The sequence below is a fragment of the Eleutherodactylus coqui genome, chromosome 10 (genome assembly GCF_035609145.1).
Source record: "Eleutherodactylus coqui strain aEleCoq1 chromosome 10, aEleCoq1.hap1, whole genome shotgun sequence".
Taxonomy (NCBI): domain Eukaryota; kingdom Metazoa; phylum Chordata; class Amphibia; order Anura; family Eleutherodactylidae; genus Eleutherodactylus; species Eleutherodactylus coqui.
In genome coordinates this window covers 54,927,653-54,946,388 of record NC_089846.1, presented here as the reverse complement: position 1 = coordinate 54,946,388, position 18,736 = coordinate 54,927,653, and the positions used below count along the sequence as shown (strand labels likewise).

The window sequence follows — 18,736 nt, the reverse complement described above, 5'->3', positions numbered from 1 at the left end:
CGGAGATGTGGACAAACACAGGCGGGCAGGGCCACTATATTTCCCTGACGGCACATTGGGTGAATTTAGTGGAGGCTGGGACAGAGTCACATCCTGGGACCGCTCACGTCCTACCCACACCCAGAATTGCGGGCCCCAGCTCGGTGCTGGTATCTGCGGTGGTGTATGCTTCCTACACTAAACCACCCTCCTCCTCCTACGCAACCTCTGTCTCGCAATCAAGATGTGTCAGCAGCAGCACGTCGCCAGCAGTCGGTGTCGCGCGGCGTGGCAGCACGGCAGTGGGCAAGCATCAGCAGGCCATGCTGAAACTACTCAGCTTAGGAGAGAAGAGGCACATGGCCCACGAACTGCTGCAGGGTCTGACAGAGCAGACCGACCGCTGGCTTTCGCCGCTGAGCCTCCAACCGGGCATGGTCATGTGTGACAACGGCCGTAACCTGGTGGCGGCTCTGCAGCTCGGCAGCCTCACGCACGTGCCATGCCTGGCCCACGTCTTTAATTTGGTGGTTCAGCGCTTTCTGAAAAGCTACCCATGCTTGTCAGACCTGCTCGAAAAGGTGCGCCGGCTCTGCACACATTTCCGCAAGTCCAACACGGACGCTGCCACCCTGCGGACCCTGCAACATCTGTTTAATCTGCCAGTGCACTGACTGCTGTGCGACGTGCCCACACGGTGGAACTCTACGCTCCACATGTTGGCCAGGCTGTATGAGCAGCATAGAGCTATAGTGGAATACCAACTCCAACATGGGCGGCGTAGTGGGAGTCAGCCTCCTCAATTCTTTACAGAAGAGTGGGCCTGGTTGGCAGACATCTGCCAGGTCCTTGGAAACTTTGAGGAGTCTACCCAGATGGTGAGCGGCGATGCTGCAATCATTAGCATCACCATTCCTCTGCTATGCCTCTTGAGAAGTTCCCTGCAAAGCGTAAAGGCAGACGCTTTGCGCTTGGAAACGGAGGCAGGGGAAGACAGTATGTCGCTGGATAGTCAGAGCACCCTCATGTCTATATCTCAGCGCGTTGAGGAGGAGGAGGTGGAGGGGGAGGAGCCTGAGGAGGAGCAGAGGGAAGAGACAGCTTGGCCCAATGCTGAGGGTACCCATGCTGCTTGCCTGTCATACTTTCAGCGTGTAAGGCATGAGGAGGAGGAGGATCCTGAAAGTGATCTTCCTAGTGAGGACAGCCATGTGTTGCGTACAGGTACCCTGGCACACATGGCTGACTTCATGTTAGGATGCCTTTCTCGTGACCCTCGCGTTACACACATTCTGGCCACTACGGATTACTGGGTGTACACACTGCTCGACCCACGGTATAAGGAGAACCTTTCCACTCTCATACCCGAAGAGGAAAGGGGTTCGAGAGTGATGCTATACCACAGGACCCTGGTGGACAAACTGATGGTAAAATTCCCATCCGACAGTGCTAGTGGCTGAAGGCGCAGTTCCGAGGGCCAGGTAGCAGGGGAGGCGCGGAGATCAGGCAGCATGTACAGCGCAGCCAGGGGAACACTCTCCAAGGCCTTTGCCAGCTTTATGGCTCCCCAGAAAGACTGTGTCACCGCTCCCCAGTCAAGGCTGAGTCAGTGGGAGCACTGTAAAAGGATGGTGAGGGAGTACGTAGCCGATCGCACGACCATCCACCGTGACACCTCTGCTCCGTACAACTACTGGGTGTCAAAGAGGGTGTTTAGTGCGGCTGGGGGAATCCTCACGCATAAGCGTACCCGCCTGTCAACTGACAGTGCCGACAGGTTTACACTCATCAAGATGAACAAAGCCTGGATTTCCCCAGACTTCTCTTCTCCACCAGCGGACAGCAGCGGTGCCTAAACAATACGTAGGCTGCACCCGCGGATGGAAGTATCGTTCTCTATCACCATAAAAAACTGGGGCCTTTTAGCTTCATCAATCTGTGTATTACATTCATCCTCCTCCTCCTGAAACCTCACATAATCACGCCGAACGGGCAATTTTTCTTAGGCCCACAAGGCTCAGTCATATGACTTTTGTAAACAATGTTTATACGTTTCAATTCTCATTAAAGCGTTGAAACTTGCACCTGAACCAATTTTTATTTTAACTGGGCTGCCTCCAGGCCTAGTTGCAAATTAAGCCACAGTAACCAAAGCGATTAATGGGTTTCACCTGCCCTCTTGGTTGGGCATGGGCAATTTTTCTGAGGTACATTAGTACTGTTGGTACACCAATTTTTTGGGCCCTCGCCTACAGTGTAATCCTAGTAATTTTTATGGGCTTCGCCTGCACTCCTGGTACAGCAAGGTGTGTGGGGTTGGCCTACACTTTTGCTACATAAATGTAACTGGGGCCTTGTCTATACTGCAACTACTGAAATGTGAAAGAGACTGTTATCTCCCTAAACTGCTGCAACGGGAATGTTACTGTGGCCTGTCTTGACTGCTACTACTACTGAAATGAAACTAATACTGTGCTCCCCCTATACTGCTGCTTCGGAATTGTTACTGGGGCCTGTCTTGACTGCTACTATTACTGAAATGGAACTAAGACTGTGCTCCCCCTATACTGCTGCTAGTGATATGTTACTGGGGCCTGTCTAGACTGCTACTTCTACTGAAATGGAACTAATACTGTGCTCCCCCTATACTGCTGCTTTGGAATTGTTACTGGGGCCTGTCTTGACTGCTACTATTACTGAAATTGAACTAATACTGTGCTCCCCCTATACTGCTGCTTGTGATATGTTACTGGGGCCTGTCTAGACTGCGACTACTACTGAAATGGAACTAATACTGTGCTCCCCCTATACTGCTGTTAGTGATATGTTACTGGGGCCTGTCCAGACTGCTACTACTACTGAAATGGAACTAATACTGTGCTCCCCCTATACCGCTGCTAGTGATATGTTACTGGGGCCTGTCTAGACTGCTACTACTACTGAAATGGAACTAATACTGTGCTCCCCCTATACTGCTGCTTTGGAATTGTTACTGGGGCCTGTCTTGACTGCTACTATTACTGAAATGGGCGGTTGGGCAGCATGTTACCCAGGAGAAGTGGCAGCGGAGTGTCATGCAGGCAGTAATTGTGCTTTGTTGGAGGTAGTGTGGTGCTTAGCTAAGGTATGCCTTGCTAATGAGGGTTTTTCAGAAGTAAAAATTGTTGGGGGGGGGGGGGCACTCTTGCCGCTATTGTGGCTTAATAGTGGGACCTGGGAACTTGAGATGCAGCCCAACATGTATCCCCTCACCTGCCCTATCCGTTTCTGTGTCGTTCCCATCACTTTCTTGAATTTCCCAGATTTTCACAAATGAAAACCTTAGCGGAGCATAGGTCCCATACAAAACTGCTCGGGTCGCCCATTGACTTCAATGGGGTTCGTTACTCAAAACGAACCCTCGAGCATCGCGGGAAGTTTGACTCGAGTAACGAGCACCCAAGCAGTTTGGTGCTCGCTCATCTCTATTATATATGCAAAAATTTCCAGACATGTAAAATTCCCTGGCTAGCCGTTTTAGCCATTACACTTATGATCGAGGCAAAGGCCCTGTATCTAAATGCCTAGTGATGCCCCAAAAAGAAAAAAGAATATGCTCCCCACCTTGCTCCTTTCAACCCTGCTTCAATAGCTGTCTGGATCCTCACATCCAGAGGCAAAATAGTTGGGCAGTCCTTCACGATGATTCATGCAGAATATATCCAAAAAGATGAGCCTCGCTTATGTGTGAAGAAACAAAGCCTTTATTTAACAAGTGTCACAGCGTAGATCACAAAAAGGGCGCGTTTCGGTCTTTAGCAGACCTTGGTCACCAGACCTTAGTGATGCCACCTTGGCAATGGCATATTTTGTGGTTAGCTTAGAGGGGTTTTGTTATAATATTCAGGAGTGCCAACAATGTTGACCACAACTATAACATATAGCAGTTTTTCTTAAAATTCATAAGACTAACGAGGTAAAACACGGCACTTGTACTTTGGAGGAACATTCCCAAGACCGGATGCTGTTGGTCTGATACTTATTTCCTCTTTTGGAACTATGGGTTTGAAGGTGAAATTTTGCAGCAAGGATGTGAAGAAGAGAAAGAGCTCCATCCGGGCCAGGCTCTCCCCAAGACATATTCTTTTCCCTGGCCAGAGAAAGATACATTAGTTACAAATGGTGAAAGCCTGGCAGTTTTGTAGCTTGTGTATCCAGAAATATAAATTAAAGGTACACTAACACTTATCAATACATCAAGATCTGTCAGGTCTCTTATCTTAGGGTAGCATAGGATAGAGAGGGAGATATTGAGTTCGGGGATATATAGTTTTTATTACACTTTTACTCTGTATTTATTGGGGCATGATCACATGAATGAGTCAGTGGCAAAGCATTGCTATTAACTGTTTGGATGCGGCTAAAGTTGACTTGCTACTGAGGCCTAATTAGCCCAGGACCCGTCGGTGATCAACGGGTTGCTGATCCCTGCTCTAAATAGGGTCGTGTTTACTTTAACTAAAGTGGTAGACCTGAGCCTACAGCATCTAGTCTCCATTGCAATCAAGCAAAGTAAAATTTATTTCTGCCTCCTGAGGCTTATATACCCTTGTTTTTTATTTTAGGCAGGGTCTGGCTGGGGGACGGGGTTTTGTTTGAATGACAAAACCCCTAAAACGACTTTTGGCAGCATCGTAGCTCAGTGGTTAGCACTGTTGCCTTGCAGTGCTGGGGTTCTTGGTTTACATCCCACCAATGCCAACATCTGCATGTAGTTTGTATATTCTCCCTGTTTTTGTCTGTTTTCCCTAACACTCCAAAGTCATACTGATAGGTAAATTTAAAAATTACGAGCCCAATGGGGACAGAAAATATCAAGTGATGTAAAGTGCTGCAGAATATGTATGCGCTATATAAATAAAGATGGTTATTATTATTACAGATGTGCTGCCAAGAACAAAGACTGGCAACATGAAAGATTGGATCTGCCAACAAACCAGCATTTGCTCATTTGTTTACTGATTGCTACCCTTTTTAAATGGGGCAATAATTGGGAATGAGAGTCCATATATAAATAATTCGACCAATGATTGGTCTTTCGTGTTGCTTGTTTTCTTTTTGTAAGATGGATTCCTTACTGGTCTGGGCTAGATTGACTGATAATTTCATGTGTATATAGACCTCTTTAATGTTTCCTCTAATGCCAGATGTTCGAGGAAGAGAGCTTGAACAACTTTTGTTCCCTCTCTCCACTAAAGTCTCCTCACTCACTCACCTTTTAGGTGCTTTCCCTAAGGAGAAAATATAGCGTTCCTGACCCACGTCAAAGGGCCTTTCACTAGTCAAGCCAGAAACCTACTGCACATTGATAAGGGGCAAACACTCCAAAACAGCTGTCTGTGCATAGATCCTGGCCTGGCTTTCAATTCTGTCATTGTTACAAGGCTTCTATAAAGAGTCTAACATTGACTTGCAGTAATGCCACCTTCCAATAGGTGGCGCTGCAGAGGTACTGTTCCATTTCCCTTATTTCCACTAAAATAAACATGCGTACTTGGCCGAGCTGATTGGACGTGTTTACGGTGAAGTTGGGAGACACAGCTGTCATACCAACAAGCCAACACATATCTCATGCATTTGGCCAACTCTAATTCCCCTTTAAGTGCGATTTGCCAAATTGTAGTAATGTCTATGAGAATATTTAAGCATTTCCAAATCATTGAAAATAATTTCTCATGAATCAAATAGTAAATTAAATAACGGACAGAGACATACAAAGTGCGAACAAAGTCTCCTTACCAGCTGAAAAAGGCATGTGAGCATCATTCTTCCTAAAGAGACCCTTGTCATCCAAAAAATTGTTTGGGTTGAACTTGTTTGGTTCAGCATAATATTCAGGATCATAGTGAACGGAGGTCAGGAGTGGGGCGACATATGTGCCCTAAAGGAAGCATAAAATGTTTTCACAAATGCAGCATTGAAAATAACCCGAAACGTTCATTAGTTGAGATTTTCCAAGATGTCACAAAATGTCCCTGTGACACATCAAACACATCAGTTTATAGATATTCCCTGCACAAATCAATTCTTGAAGTTGTTGTCCGTTTACTGGACCCCCTGTGTGAAAATAACCAGAGATGTACTTATCCCTTCACATTCACCGGGGTCCTGCCCTGTAGCTTGCAGCAGTCCCGAAGATTCCTGTGACAGATGATGTCACAGAAAATCAGCTGATCACTGCAGCCAATGAGAGGCTGAAACGTAACTGCTTGTTCTCTTGGCATCAGCGCTCACATGTTAAGCAGCATGATGCTAGGAGTTCAAGAATATGACACTGCAGTCTTTCATTGGATGCAGCGGTCACGTGATTTCCTGTGACATCATCTGTCACAAGAAACACCAGAGACACAGCAAGCTGCAGTGCTGGATCCCAGCATCTGTGGAGGAATAAATTTATCTCTGTTTATTATTTTACCCCAGGGAATTGTACTGAAAAGGGGTTGTCCAGGAATCGGACTACCCCTTTAATTCTCAGCATCTTGGAGGCATGGATGGTTACAGCAAAATGGAAATTTATTGTACAATATATTACATTTTTCAATTTAAGGAAGACCACTATTATTAAACAGCAATGGAAAATTGACTGGGCCCTATGGCCTAAAAGGGTGACAGAGGGCTGCACAGATGTCATCTGCGGCCACCCTGTGTTCATGGAAACCATTGAGAGCACGCTCTTACTCAGGCACCTCTTCATTTCGGGCCCTGCTTGCCACTGAACCATCCTGTTGGTCATTGGGTCTCTGGGCTTTCCCTGCTGTAGTAGCCACCAGTGCAGGGCCTTGAGTGCCCATTACGTGTCCCATCCTGCCCTCCAGTGAAGAAAATGGCACATCATTAAGAGGGTGAAGCTTCAGAGTGACACACACCCACAGCAAAGGAGGACGTGGCTATTTTTAGAGTGGTAAATTGCGATTTTGCGCGATCGCGATTTTAATATTACAAGTCCCATAAACCCCTGCAGAAAAAAAAATGCTGCGAATTTCGAAGGGAAAAAAAACCTCTAGTGGGTAGTCACCCTTAGGGTGCCTACCCACTGGCGATTTTTTTTCCTGTAATGCTAAATTGCGTTTTTTCTGAAGAGCAATTAGCATAGAATATGTTCTTGTCCATTTGAGTTTTTTTTTTTTCGTTTCGTTGCAATTTTTCACATAGGAACAGTCAGTTGCATATGTCTCCCTATTTTTCTCTTAATGCACCCATGATTGTCAATGGAAATTAACGAAAAATGCCGCGAAAAAGGCGCGAAAAACGCCGTGAAAAAGGCACAAAAAATGTGCGGAAAACGCGCGAAAACCGCTGCGTTTTTCACGCACGAAAATCGGCAACGCCAGTGGGTAGGCGCCCTTAGGCTTCTTTCACATGAGCGCATATCGGTCGGTGTTTTCACAGCTGGCTGATATGCGCTGTGATCTGATGCAATAGATTCCAATGCATCAGATCACATGGGCGTATTGGTGAGGCGTAAAAACGCCCAGCCAAGCCAATATAGCGCCAGGCATTTTTACGTCGGAGCCAAAACATAGTTCTGGAACTATGTTTTGGCTGGAATACGTCCAGCCGCTGCATGGGATCCTATGGGAGCCCATGGCAGTGGCCGTAGGTGGGAGGGAGTTTAGCAGCGTGGCTGCTAAACTCCCTCCCTCTGTTCTCCCTCCCACCCGTCCAGGCTTACCTCTTCCTCCCCTTTCATTCTGTGCAATGGGAGGGGTATGGGACGGGGGTGGGCTAAGCACCAGTCCGCCCCGCCTTCTCCCACTGGAGCTAAGTGTCCACCCTCTCCCCGCCCCTTGTCCATAGTCATCAATAGGAGGAAGCGGGGTAGACTGGCACTTGGCTCCGCCCCCTCCCATTGCACTGAACAAAAGTGGAGGAAGACCAGTAAGCCTGCAATGATGAGGGAGGGGAAATGGGAGATGCTCTGGTGAGGTCGGTGCATTTGCGGCCATATGAATGAGCGCACAAACGTTTGAGTTGTGCGCCGGTTCATCCAATCTTTCACTTACAACGTAGCGTATATCGGCCGGCTGTGAAAGCGGCTGGCCGATATGCGCTCGTGTGAAAAAAGCCTTAGTGTAACAAAGAGAAAGCTTCTCAGGATCCAGACTACAAACATTCAAAATACTTTTTAAGCCCTTAGTGACCAAGCCTGTTTGCGCCTTAATGACCAGGCCAAATTTTGCAAATCTGACATGTGTGTGTCACTTTAACATGGAAAAACACCAGACAGGTTTTGCATATCCAAGCGATTCTGACATTGTTTTTTCGCCACATGTTGTACTTCATTTAGGCGGAAAAATTAGACCGATAGAATTTGTGTTTATTTATTAAAAGCGCCAAAATTGGGAAAATTTTGAAAAAATCGTAATTTTTTCACATTGCCAACTGCAATATCTTAAATATGTGCAAACATAATATAGAAATTTTTGCTGAGATTTATATTTCCACCCGTTTACTTTATTTTGGGCGCACATTGGAAAAGCTTTCGTTTTTTTTTTTTAACCATTTAGGAGACGTACAAATTTAACATTACTTTTTAGCATTTTGAGGAACACTTTGTTTTCCTACACCAAGCCAAGATTGGAAAGGCTCACGAGTGTCAGAATAATAGATACCCCCACAAATGACCCCATTTTAAAAACTACACTCCTTAGTGTATTCACTGAGGGGTGTCATGAGTATTTTGACCCCACAGTTTTTTTTTCAGGAATTAATTCAATTTAGAGGAGAAAAAGTAAAATTTCATATTTTTGCAAATCTATCATTTTAAAGACATATTTTTTTCCTATAGTTTACATGAAAATGAGGATTTACACCCCAAAATGGATACCCCTGTTTCTCCCGTGTTCAGAAATATACCCATTGTGGCCCTAATGTTATATCTGAGTCCACAACGAGGCCCAAAATTAAAGGAGTAGTCAGTGTCTTTCAAAACAGAAATTTTGCTTGAAGTCCTTTTAGACCCCATAGCACACATGTAGAGTTCTTGAGCGCCCAAAACCATAGAAAACCCCCACAAATGACCCCATTTTAAAAACTAGTCCCCTTAAGGAATTTATCTAGGGGTGTACTGCATATTTTGGCCCCACAGTTTTTGAATGAATTCAAGCCAATCAGAAGGAAAAAATTGTGATTTTCGTTTTTTTGGCAATTCTGTCATTTTAAAAACAGCTTTTTTTGTACAGCACACATATGGATGAAGACTTGCACCCAAAAATGATTACCCCTGTTTGTCCCGTGTTCAGAGACATACCCATTGTGGCCCTAATCTTATATCTGGATGCACAACAGGGCCCAAAATGAAAGGAGTAGTCAGTGGCTTTCAGAACATAGATTTTGCTTCAAGTCCTTTTAGGCCCCATTGCCCACTTGTAGAGTTCTTAAGCGCCCAAAACCATATAGAACCCCCACAAATGACCCCATTTTGAAAACTAGACTCCTTAACGAATTTATCTAGGGGTGTACTGTGTATTTTGACCCCGCAGTTTTTGAATAAATTCAAGCAAAGCAAAAGGAATAAATTAGGATTTTTGTTTTTTTGGCAATTCTGTCGTTTTAAAAACAGCTTTTTTTGTACAGCACACACATGAATGAAGACTTGCACCCCAAAATAGATACCCCTATTTGTGCTGTTTTCAGAAATATACCCATTATGGCCCTAATCATATGTCCGCATGCACAACGGGGCCCAAAATGAAAGGAGTAGTCGGTGGCTTTCAGAACGTAGATTTTGCTTGAAGTCCTTTTAGGCCCCATTGCCCACTTGTAGAGTTCTTGAGCGTCCAAAACCATAGAGAACCCCCACAAATTACCCCATTTTGAAAACTAGACCCCTTAATGAATTTATCTAGGGGTGTACTTTATCCCTACAATTTTTGAATAGATCTAAGCGAAGCAGTAACAAAAAATTACGATTTTCATTTTTTGGGCTATTGCGTCAATTTAAAAAACAGTTTTTTTTGTACAGCACACATATAAATGAAGACTTTCACCCCAAAATGGATACCCCTGTTTGTCCCGTGTTCAGAAACATACCCATTGTGGCCCTAATAGACTTACAGGACACATGGCTAGGCCTACAATTAAAGGAATACCCGTTGGATTTCAGGGTACAACTGAATAAATTCCAGGCCCAATTGCCCACTTATAGAGACATTGAGCGGCCAAAACTATAAAGAACCCCCTCAAATGACCCCATTTTGAAAACTAGACCCCTTAACAAATTCATCTAGGGGTGTACTGCGTATTTTGACCCCACAGTATTTGAATGAATCTAAGCAAAGCAGAAGGAAAAAGTTACGATTTTCAAGTTTTTTGGCAATTTTTTAAATTTAAAAACAGTTTTTTTTGTACAGTGTACATAGGAATGAAAACGGTTACCCCAAAATGGATACCCCCATATGTCCCGAGTTCAGAAACATACCCACTGTGGCCCTAATTTACTTACAGGACCCATGGCAAGGCCTATAAAGGAGGGAACAACCGTTGGATTTCAGGGCACAACTGAATAAATCCCAGGCCCCATTGCTTATTTGTACGGAATAAAAATTGACTCCGTAAAAATTCCCCCCCCCCCCGCCCTACACACACTCTGCGCCCTTTTTGGCGTTCGCAAATCTTAGATAAAAGTAATAATGTGAACTGTGTGGTATTTCTGAAGACAGGGGTAATTACGGAGGCTGGTTGGAATGGGCCCATGGGGCAATAAAACCGGTATCCCCCCTCCTCTCATGCTTTTTGGGGGTCATTTCTTGACCTCAGTGGCGGGTATGGGGTGTGAAAAGTGGCGTTCCGTGAGTCTCCGTAAGCTTGATGAGGTGCGGCGGTCTCACACAGAAGGCGCTCAACAAGCTGCTCCTGGAACTGCATGAAGGCGAACGTTCCCGGGGCTTCTTGTACGTATTACAGGTAGCAGTCTGAATAACATCGGGCTCACGCAGCCGTAGGTGGAATACACTTGCGGAGGCCTGCAGCGGATCCCATCTATGAGCCCGGCTGTGACCCTGCATACGGCCGCGTAATGTACTGCGCATAACTGCATACTTACACGGGCGGTTATGCGCAGTACACCTTTTTTTTGTTTGTATTTCCCGCACCATCGCTAAGCGATGACGTGGGTACCCGCAGCCCGTATACAACGTAGTTGTGTATGGGCAGCGGGTATATCCACGACCACGGAGCACAATGGGCTCTATGCTGCGGATAGCCGTGGTAAAATAGAACCTGCTACACAATTCCAACCCGCTAATGTGAGCGGAATTGTGTAATATAATGCGATTGATCTGCGTATTACCGCGTATCAGACGCATGCGGAATCCGTAATTCCTATCCAGTCATGTGAGACCGACCTAAGGTAGATCGCTACCTTTTTATCACGTGACCAGGGACCGCTCAACGAGGCCACCCGTCACTGCTCCAGGCTCTCGGTGACCGTTGGTCCCCTGGGAGCATGGAGATTTTAAATTTCCTGGGCTCCCCGACTTCTGCGCATGTGTTCGGTATTTTGCCAGCGGTCACATATGCAGAATCCGGGTAAGTTCACGGATGAGGATCGCGTCGGGGTGCAAATACGGAGGCCTCTGGTAAAAAGTTTCATCTCCTCTCACCGATCGCATCGGTGAGGGGAGATGAAACTTCAATTTTTTTTAAAAACTTTTTTAGGTGATCGCCATTATCCATTGTATAACGGCGAACCCATGATCAGGAACTGCTCACTGCGGCCCCCCGTGAAATCTCCAGGCTCTTGGCTACGTTTTGTAGCCAGGAGCAGGGAGAATTTCAATTATCCTGGCAATCCACAGCTTTTGCGCATGCGTCCGCTATTTTGGCGATGGGCGTGTGCGCAGAAGCTGGGGTATGGTCCGCGGATAAATCTGGGGGCCTTATGTATGTACTTTCATCCTCCCTTACGGATATGATCCGTGAGGAAAGATGAAACGTACGCTTTTTAAACTTTTTAAAAACTTTTTTACACTTTTTTTTAAACTTTACATGATCACTGTCATCCATTGGATGACAGTGATCATGTCCCCAGTGACATCTCTCTGCTCTTGGCTACACATGGCAGCCAGGAGCAAAGGGATTTTGAATTTCCCGGGGCTCGAGCCCCTCTGTGCACGCGCCCGATGTCAATCATCGGGCGCGCATGCGCAGACGGGCACTTCGGGTCCCAGGACATCGGGACATCGCAGAGGACCCGAGGTGAGTATTTTCACCTCCCCTCATGGATGCGACCCATGAGGGGAGGTGAAACTAGCACTTTTTAAAAACTTTTTCGCGATCGCCGCTATCCATTGGATAGCGGCGATCGCGGGTCCGGGGACTGCGGCGGTCCCCGGTAACACCTCCTGGTTCCCAGCTACCTTCAGGAGACGGGAGCCAGGAGATTTTGAATTTGCCGGGGGTTCCTGGGCTTCTGCGCGTGACGTCATCCTCTGGCGCGCATGGTCCGGGAGGACCAGATCTCCGGGGGACACCGCCGACAAGCCAGGTAAGAATTGTCAGCTGCCCTGGTGGATCCGATCCATCAGAGCAGCTGAAACTTTAACTTTTTGGGCACTTTTATTTACTTTTTTGCGATCGGCGCTATCCATTGGATAGCGCCGATCGCAATGCTGGGGGGGGGTCCCCGTAGCCCGGGATGACAGCTCCATGCTGTCGGCTACCTGCGGGCACCGACAGCATGGAGCTGTCCCATCCACAGCCCGAGGGGCTTTATTCCCTGCAGGACACATGTTTTTACGTCCTCAGAGAATAAAGCCCACTTCGGGAGGACATAAAAACACTATGGGCTGGTCGTTAAGGGGTTAATATACTTTTATAACTTAAGACTCTATGGGGCTTATTTACTTAGTCTGGCATTTTACATGCCAGTTAAGTAAACCAGGTGCCTGGCTATGAGCAACAATTATTTTAAAACACAAGCCTCTTAAGACATTTGCCAAATCTGGTGGCACGTCTATGCACTAGATGATAACTTATGCCAACTACCACCTGCCATAGGTTTTTACTATAATCTATACCAGTTTCTGATGTACAGTACAGTAAATGTGATAGGCCATGTGCAGTCATGCCCTGTCCACTTTTTGAAATAAATTACCAATGAGTTGTAGTTTTAGCATGTTCTCTAAAATTGGGACTTTTGGATGCTAGAATTGTGGCATCCAGGTCATAAAAAATAAGCTCCTATAAGTTTCTCCAATTTCCATTAGAGTTTAGAAGGGTATTATGGTTTCAACTAAATAATTGTATTCATTGTGTATTGGATTGAATGACGTTATCCAATTTTCCAATATACTTTCAATAAATTATCAACACAGTTTTCAAGATGTTTGCAGTCAGTCAGTGGGAAACTGTATTACTAGAGATGAGCGAGCACCAAAATGCTCGGGTGCTCGTTACTCGAGTCGAACTTTTAGTGATGCTCGAGAGTTCGTTTCGAGTAACGAACCCCATTGAAGTCAATGGGCGACTCGAGCATTTTTGTATATCGCCGATGCTCGCTAAGGTTTTCATTTGTGAAAATCTGGGAAATTCAAGAAAGTGATGGGAACGACACAGAAACGGATAGGGCAGGTGAGGGGCTACATGTTGGGCTGCATCTCAAGTTCCCAGGTCCGACTATTAAGCCACAATAGTGGCAAGAGTGAGACCTCCCCTCCCCCCCCAGCACTGTCAGCATAAAGATCGTTCTCCTCTTCCACAGCTGTAACAGCTGTGGCAGAGAAGAACGATGTTAGCCCATTGAATTCAATGGAGCCGGCAATACAGCTGGCTCCATTGAAAGCAATGGGCTGCCGGCGATCGCGGGATGAATTGTCGGGAAGGGGTTAAATATATAAGCCCTTCCCTGCAATTCATCCAGAAATGTGTAAAAAATATATATATATATATATACTCACCTGGTCCCGGCAGATGGAGTTCAGCGCGGCCAGCGGCAGTCCTCCTGTACTGCTCTGAACAGCTGTGAGTAGTATTCAGCAGTCGGGGATTTAAAATCCCCGCCTGCTGAATGAGCTGCCTCTAATTGGTCACAGCCTGACCAATCAGAGGCAGATTCCACTCACACACCCATTCATGAATGGGTGATTGACTGCTGCCTCTCATCTGATTGGTCCCGCTGAGCCAATCAGAGGCAGCAGTCACACACCCATTCATAAATTCATGAATGGGTGTGTGAGTGGAATCTGCCTCTGATTGGTCAGGCTGTGACCAATTAGAGGCAGCTCATTCAGCAGGTGGGGATTTTAAATCCCCAGCTGCTGAATACTACTCACAGCTGTTCAGAGCAGTTCAGGAGGACTGCCGCTGGCCGCGCTGAACTCCGTCTGCCAGGACCAGGTGAGTATATATATATATATTTTTTTTACACATTTCTGGATGAATTGCAGGGAAGGGCTTATATATTTAACCCCTTCCCGACAATTCATCCCGCGATCGCCAGCAGCCCATTGCTTTTAATGGAGCCGGCTGTATTGCCGGCTCCATTGAATTCAATGGGCTAACATCGTTCTGCCGGGACAAGGTGAGTATATATATATATATATTTTTTTTACACATTTCTGGATGAATTGCAGGGAAGGGCTTATATATTTAAGCCCTTCCCGACAATTCATCCCGCGCTCGCCGGCAGGCCATTGCTTTCAATGGAGCCGGCTGTATTGCCGGCTCCATTGAATTCAATGGTCAGTGCTCGTTTAATCGAGACGAGTACCGCGTGGTGCTCGTCTCGAGTAACGAGCATCTCGAGCACCCTAATACTCGAACGAGCATCAAGCTCGGACGAGTATGCTCGCTCATCTCTATGTATTACCTTTTAATTGTAGAATAATGAAATATGTTTATTGTTAATGAGGGAATCTGAAAGTCCTATTCTCCATTGATTCTGCAAATGCAGAGATGTGCATACTATCTTCAACCCATGACATTATTAAAGTAATCATTGTTTATTGATGAACGGTCACAAACCTTTGGAATGAAGAATCCTTTGAAAATGGTATCTTTTGATGTGACGTGAGGAAGACTAATTGGGATAACATCACAGAATCTCATGATTTCATAGATAGTGGCCTCCGTGTAGGGCATCTTATTTCTGTCCACTGTTGCTGGGCTTCTATCTCGTCCTATAACACGGTCAATTTCCTCTTGCATTCTCTCTGGCGCGGGGTTAAGAAAAATGTTATCACAACTTCAGCTTTGCAGTTAGGTGAACTGAGCTCTGATTTGTCAGCATCGTCCTCACCTAGCTGCGTAGCTGAAAGGGGATTTTGTATGAAAATGTACAGAATAGGATGACAAAACCTATTGAAAAAATACTTGTAGTCACCAAAAATGTGCAGCTACTCTTTAACGTAAGTGATGGAAATCCTGATTATGACTCTGCTGAGAGTTACTTTTTGTTACTGTCTTTCTCCTCTTGATAAAGCAAGATGGTCCTGATTATCATTTAACCCCTTCTCATTCTGTTCCATACTATTAAATTGCAGTAATAAGGTCATTCCTACAAACTGACATAATACTATGGTGCTGAGATAGTGTGACCAAGGAGCTGTGCCTGCAACATTATATTTGGTTGCCATCTTAATATACAGCGGCAAAATTAGATCCTAACTAACTGCTGTGGTCTTTGCTAACTATGGCATGAAAAATGTTAAGAAAGGGAGGGAGCCCACAATGTAGTTGCATGGTAACCAGAGCCTAATAGTACCTTCCAGATCTGCTAGTGTAGTGGCCCAGAACATCTAGTCCTGGCTCCTTCATAAATGTCATGTCTTTGGTGTAGATGTACTGTGAAAACTGTCTAGTCTCCTGTTATGTGTGTTGCACAGCTGCAGCAAGTGAGAGGTTAATGTCTTCATGTGGCTGGGATATGTCTGCAAAAGTATCAATTCATGTCCTGTCGCTAAAGACTATAAGTATGAGTGTATGAGAGCAGGAAAAGGCCTTCAGTCCATCAGCTTCTGGGTTCCTGAGTGAGAGTGCCAGCCACATGGGGGTACCTTCAACCCTCATGTGGTGAAGATGATGGAAGAGAATAAAAGGTTTCCTGAGTACCCCAATGCCAGGAGCAAATAGAGAGTAAGGAGAAAAGAAAGAGAGTGAGAGAGATAGAGAGCATGAGAAGTAAAAAAAGCTAAGATCACCATGCAGAGGTACTGTGTTAAAAGAGTTCCTATGTAGAGTCTGCCCCTTCCAGAAGTGGCACCATACAGATAACAAAGACTGTAGGGCCAATATCATACTGAGTATACTCCTTGAGAAAATTCCCCTCCAGGAGCGGTACCATACAGATAACGAGGACTGTAGGACCGGCATCATCCTGAGTTCCTTCCTGACCTCCTTTCTTCTGTCTTACCTGCACCAGTGTGTTCTTGAATTGCAGTGTGTTAAAGATTTCAAGTTAAGGTTTGCCAGGCCCTGACCGTTCCCAGGGACTAATATACAAAAGGACGAAAACATGTGTGAATTCTCTTTATTATTTCCTACGGTCACTCCAGTGAGTAAAGGAACAGTGGCGTCATGTGACAACCTGTATTCCTGTTATATGTATATTGGCCATCCCTCTCCTAGGGGTGTCCGTAAGAGGCCCAGCGATGCTCTGGCCGAGGCTGCATGTGTCTCTCTGGGGAGGAATCTGGTAAGTGTCACCGTGACAAGCGACAGCTTTATCCTCCCAGCTCCTCTGCGTATGCCGCGTGTCCAGAATAACCCTTCGGGACACTGCACTATGATCGTCAAAAGTAAAAGTAAAGTAAAATAACATATTGCAATGCAAAAGTATTACAGTGAATTACTGGTAGATCAGTTACCAGAAGATCACATGTTCAAGTACCCTAGTGAACATGTGATAATAAAAAGTAGAAGAAAAAAATCTCAAGTAGGAAAAATACACCAAAATAGAGAGTGAGCATACTCGTCCGAGCTTGATACTCGGTCGAGTATTAGGATACTCGAGAAGCTCGTTACTCGTGACGAGCACCACGCGGTACTCGAGTCAATAACATTTACTTCCCTGAAATGTTAGCGCCATTTTCTGGCCAATAGACATGCAGGGAAGGCATTACAACTTCCTCCAGTGAGGTTTCAGCCCTATCCCACCCCCCTGCAGTGAGTGGCTGGCGAGATCAGGTGACCGCCGAGTATTTAAATCTTTCCCGCCCGCTGCTCGCCTCAGACACACACTGGCAGAGATTAGGGACAGTGCTGCTGCTGCTATAGGGAGAGTGTTAGCGTCTGCAAGAACCCCAATGGTCCTTCTTAGGGCCACAGCTCACCGAGTGCACTACTGTTGTGGGTGCTGAGAGCAGTTTTGCACAATAATTTTTTTTTTGTTATATCGGACGTGCAGACTATAGCGTTCTCAGGTTGCAGTCTGTACTACGTAGTATAGGGGCAGTATTGGTCAGGCAGGGACAGCGGGTAGTGAAGAAGAACCCCAACGGTGCTTCTTAGGGCCACATCTTACCGTGTGGATTACATTCGTTGCTGCTAGGAGTAGCTTTGCACCAAATTTTTTCTTTCATCTTGGGCTCTGCAGACTATTGCGCTCTCAGTCTGCAGCCAATTCTACAGAGTATATGGGCAGTATTGGTGAGGCAGGGACAGTGCTATTGTAGAATCCTATCAACAAGTACCCCAAAAAAGCACCTGTTTAGGGCTATCTGTGACCGTCTGCATTTAACTCCGTGGCTGCTGGTAGTTATAGTACCTCATTATTGCACAGCTAGGCGTGCTTGCAGTCTTCCAAATAATTTCTTTCCTGGCTGCAGTTTGCGCTGTCTCACTCCAACTGCAGGTCAATAAGAATTCAAAAATTTTTTACACCGCTGTGTGTCTGCTGTAAACTGCACGCACGGTGACAGACCCCCATACAGCGAAACTCACATTGGCACAATCTAGCCTGCATTGCATTGCATTGCACAAAAATTACCAAAAAAAAAAGGAAAATCCTTACGGCTAGCTGTGACTCTCTGCGTTTCACTGCGGGACTGGTATAAGCTCAGGAATATCAGTATTGCATATTGCACAGCTAGGCGTGCTTGCAGTCTTCTGAATTATTTTTTCCTGGCTACAGTTTGCGTTACATAACCGCTGTCTCACTCCATCTGCACGCCAATAAGAATTTAAACATTTTTTACACCGCTGTGTATCTGCTGTAAATTGCATGCACGGTGACAGACCCCCATACAGCGAAACTCACATTGGCGCAATATACCCTGCATTGCATTGCATTGCACAAAAATTACCAAAAAAAACCCAAAAAACGGAAAATCATTACGGCTAGCTTTGACTCTGCATTTTACTGCGTGGCTGGTGTGAGCTCAGAAGTATCAATATTGCATATTGCCCAGCTAGGCGTGCTTGCAGTCTTCTGAATTATTTTTTTCCTGGCTACAGTTTGCGTTACATAAACGCTGTCTCAGTCCAACTGCACGCCAATAAGAATTTAAACATTTTTTACACCGCTCTGTGTCTACTCTATTCGTAATCCACCATGCTGAGGGGTAGGGATAGAGAACGTGGACGCGGGCGAGGACGCGGACTTCCAAGTGAGGGTGTGGGTATAGGCCGAGTTCCTGGTCCAGGTGAATCACAGCCGGCTGCAGCGGGAGTAGGAGAGAGGAAAGTTTTTTAGGGTCCGCAGCTTTATATCACAATTTTTGGGTCCACGTCGTAGACCTTTATTACAAAATGAGCAGTGTGAGCAGGTCCTGTCGTGGAT

General features: G+C 45.8%; 1 protein-coding gene across 2 annotated transcripts in view; it reads right to left on the bottom strand.

The window, feature by feature from the left end:
* Nucleotides 1–3,699: 3,699 nt before the first annotated feature.
* Nucleotides 3,700–18,736, bottom strand: part of LOC136580439 (cytochrome P450 2F2-like) — a 92,640-nt gene continuing 77,603 nt past the window's right edge. For both annotated transcript variants that reach the window (XM_066581015.1, XM_066581016.1), the window contains 3 exons: nt 14,983–15,170; nt 5,758–5,899; nt 3,700–4,108 (listed from right to left, as the gene is read on the bottom strand). In XM_066581015.1, the coding sequence (XP_066437112.1) occupies nt 3,927–4,108; nt 5,758–5,899; nt 14,983–15,170 (512 nt within the window). In that variant the 3' untranslated portion in view covers nt 3,700–3,926. The remainder of the gene's footprint in view (nt 4,109–5,757; nt 5,900–14,982; nt 15,171–18,736) is intronic.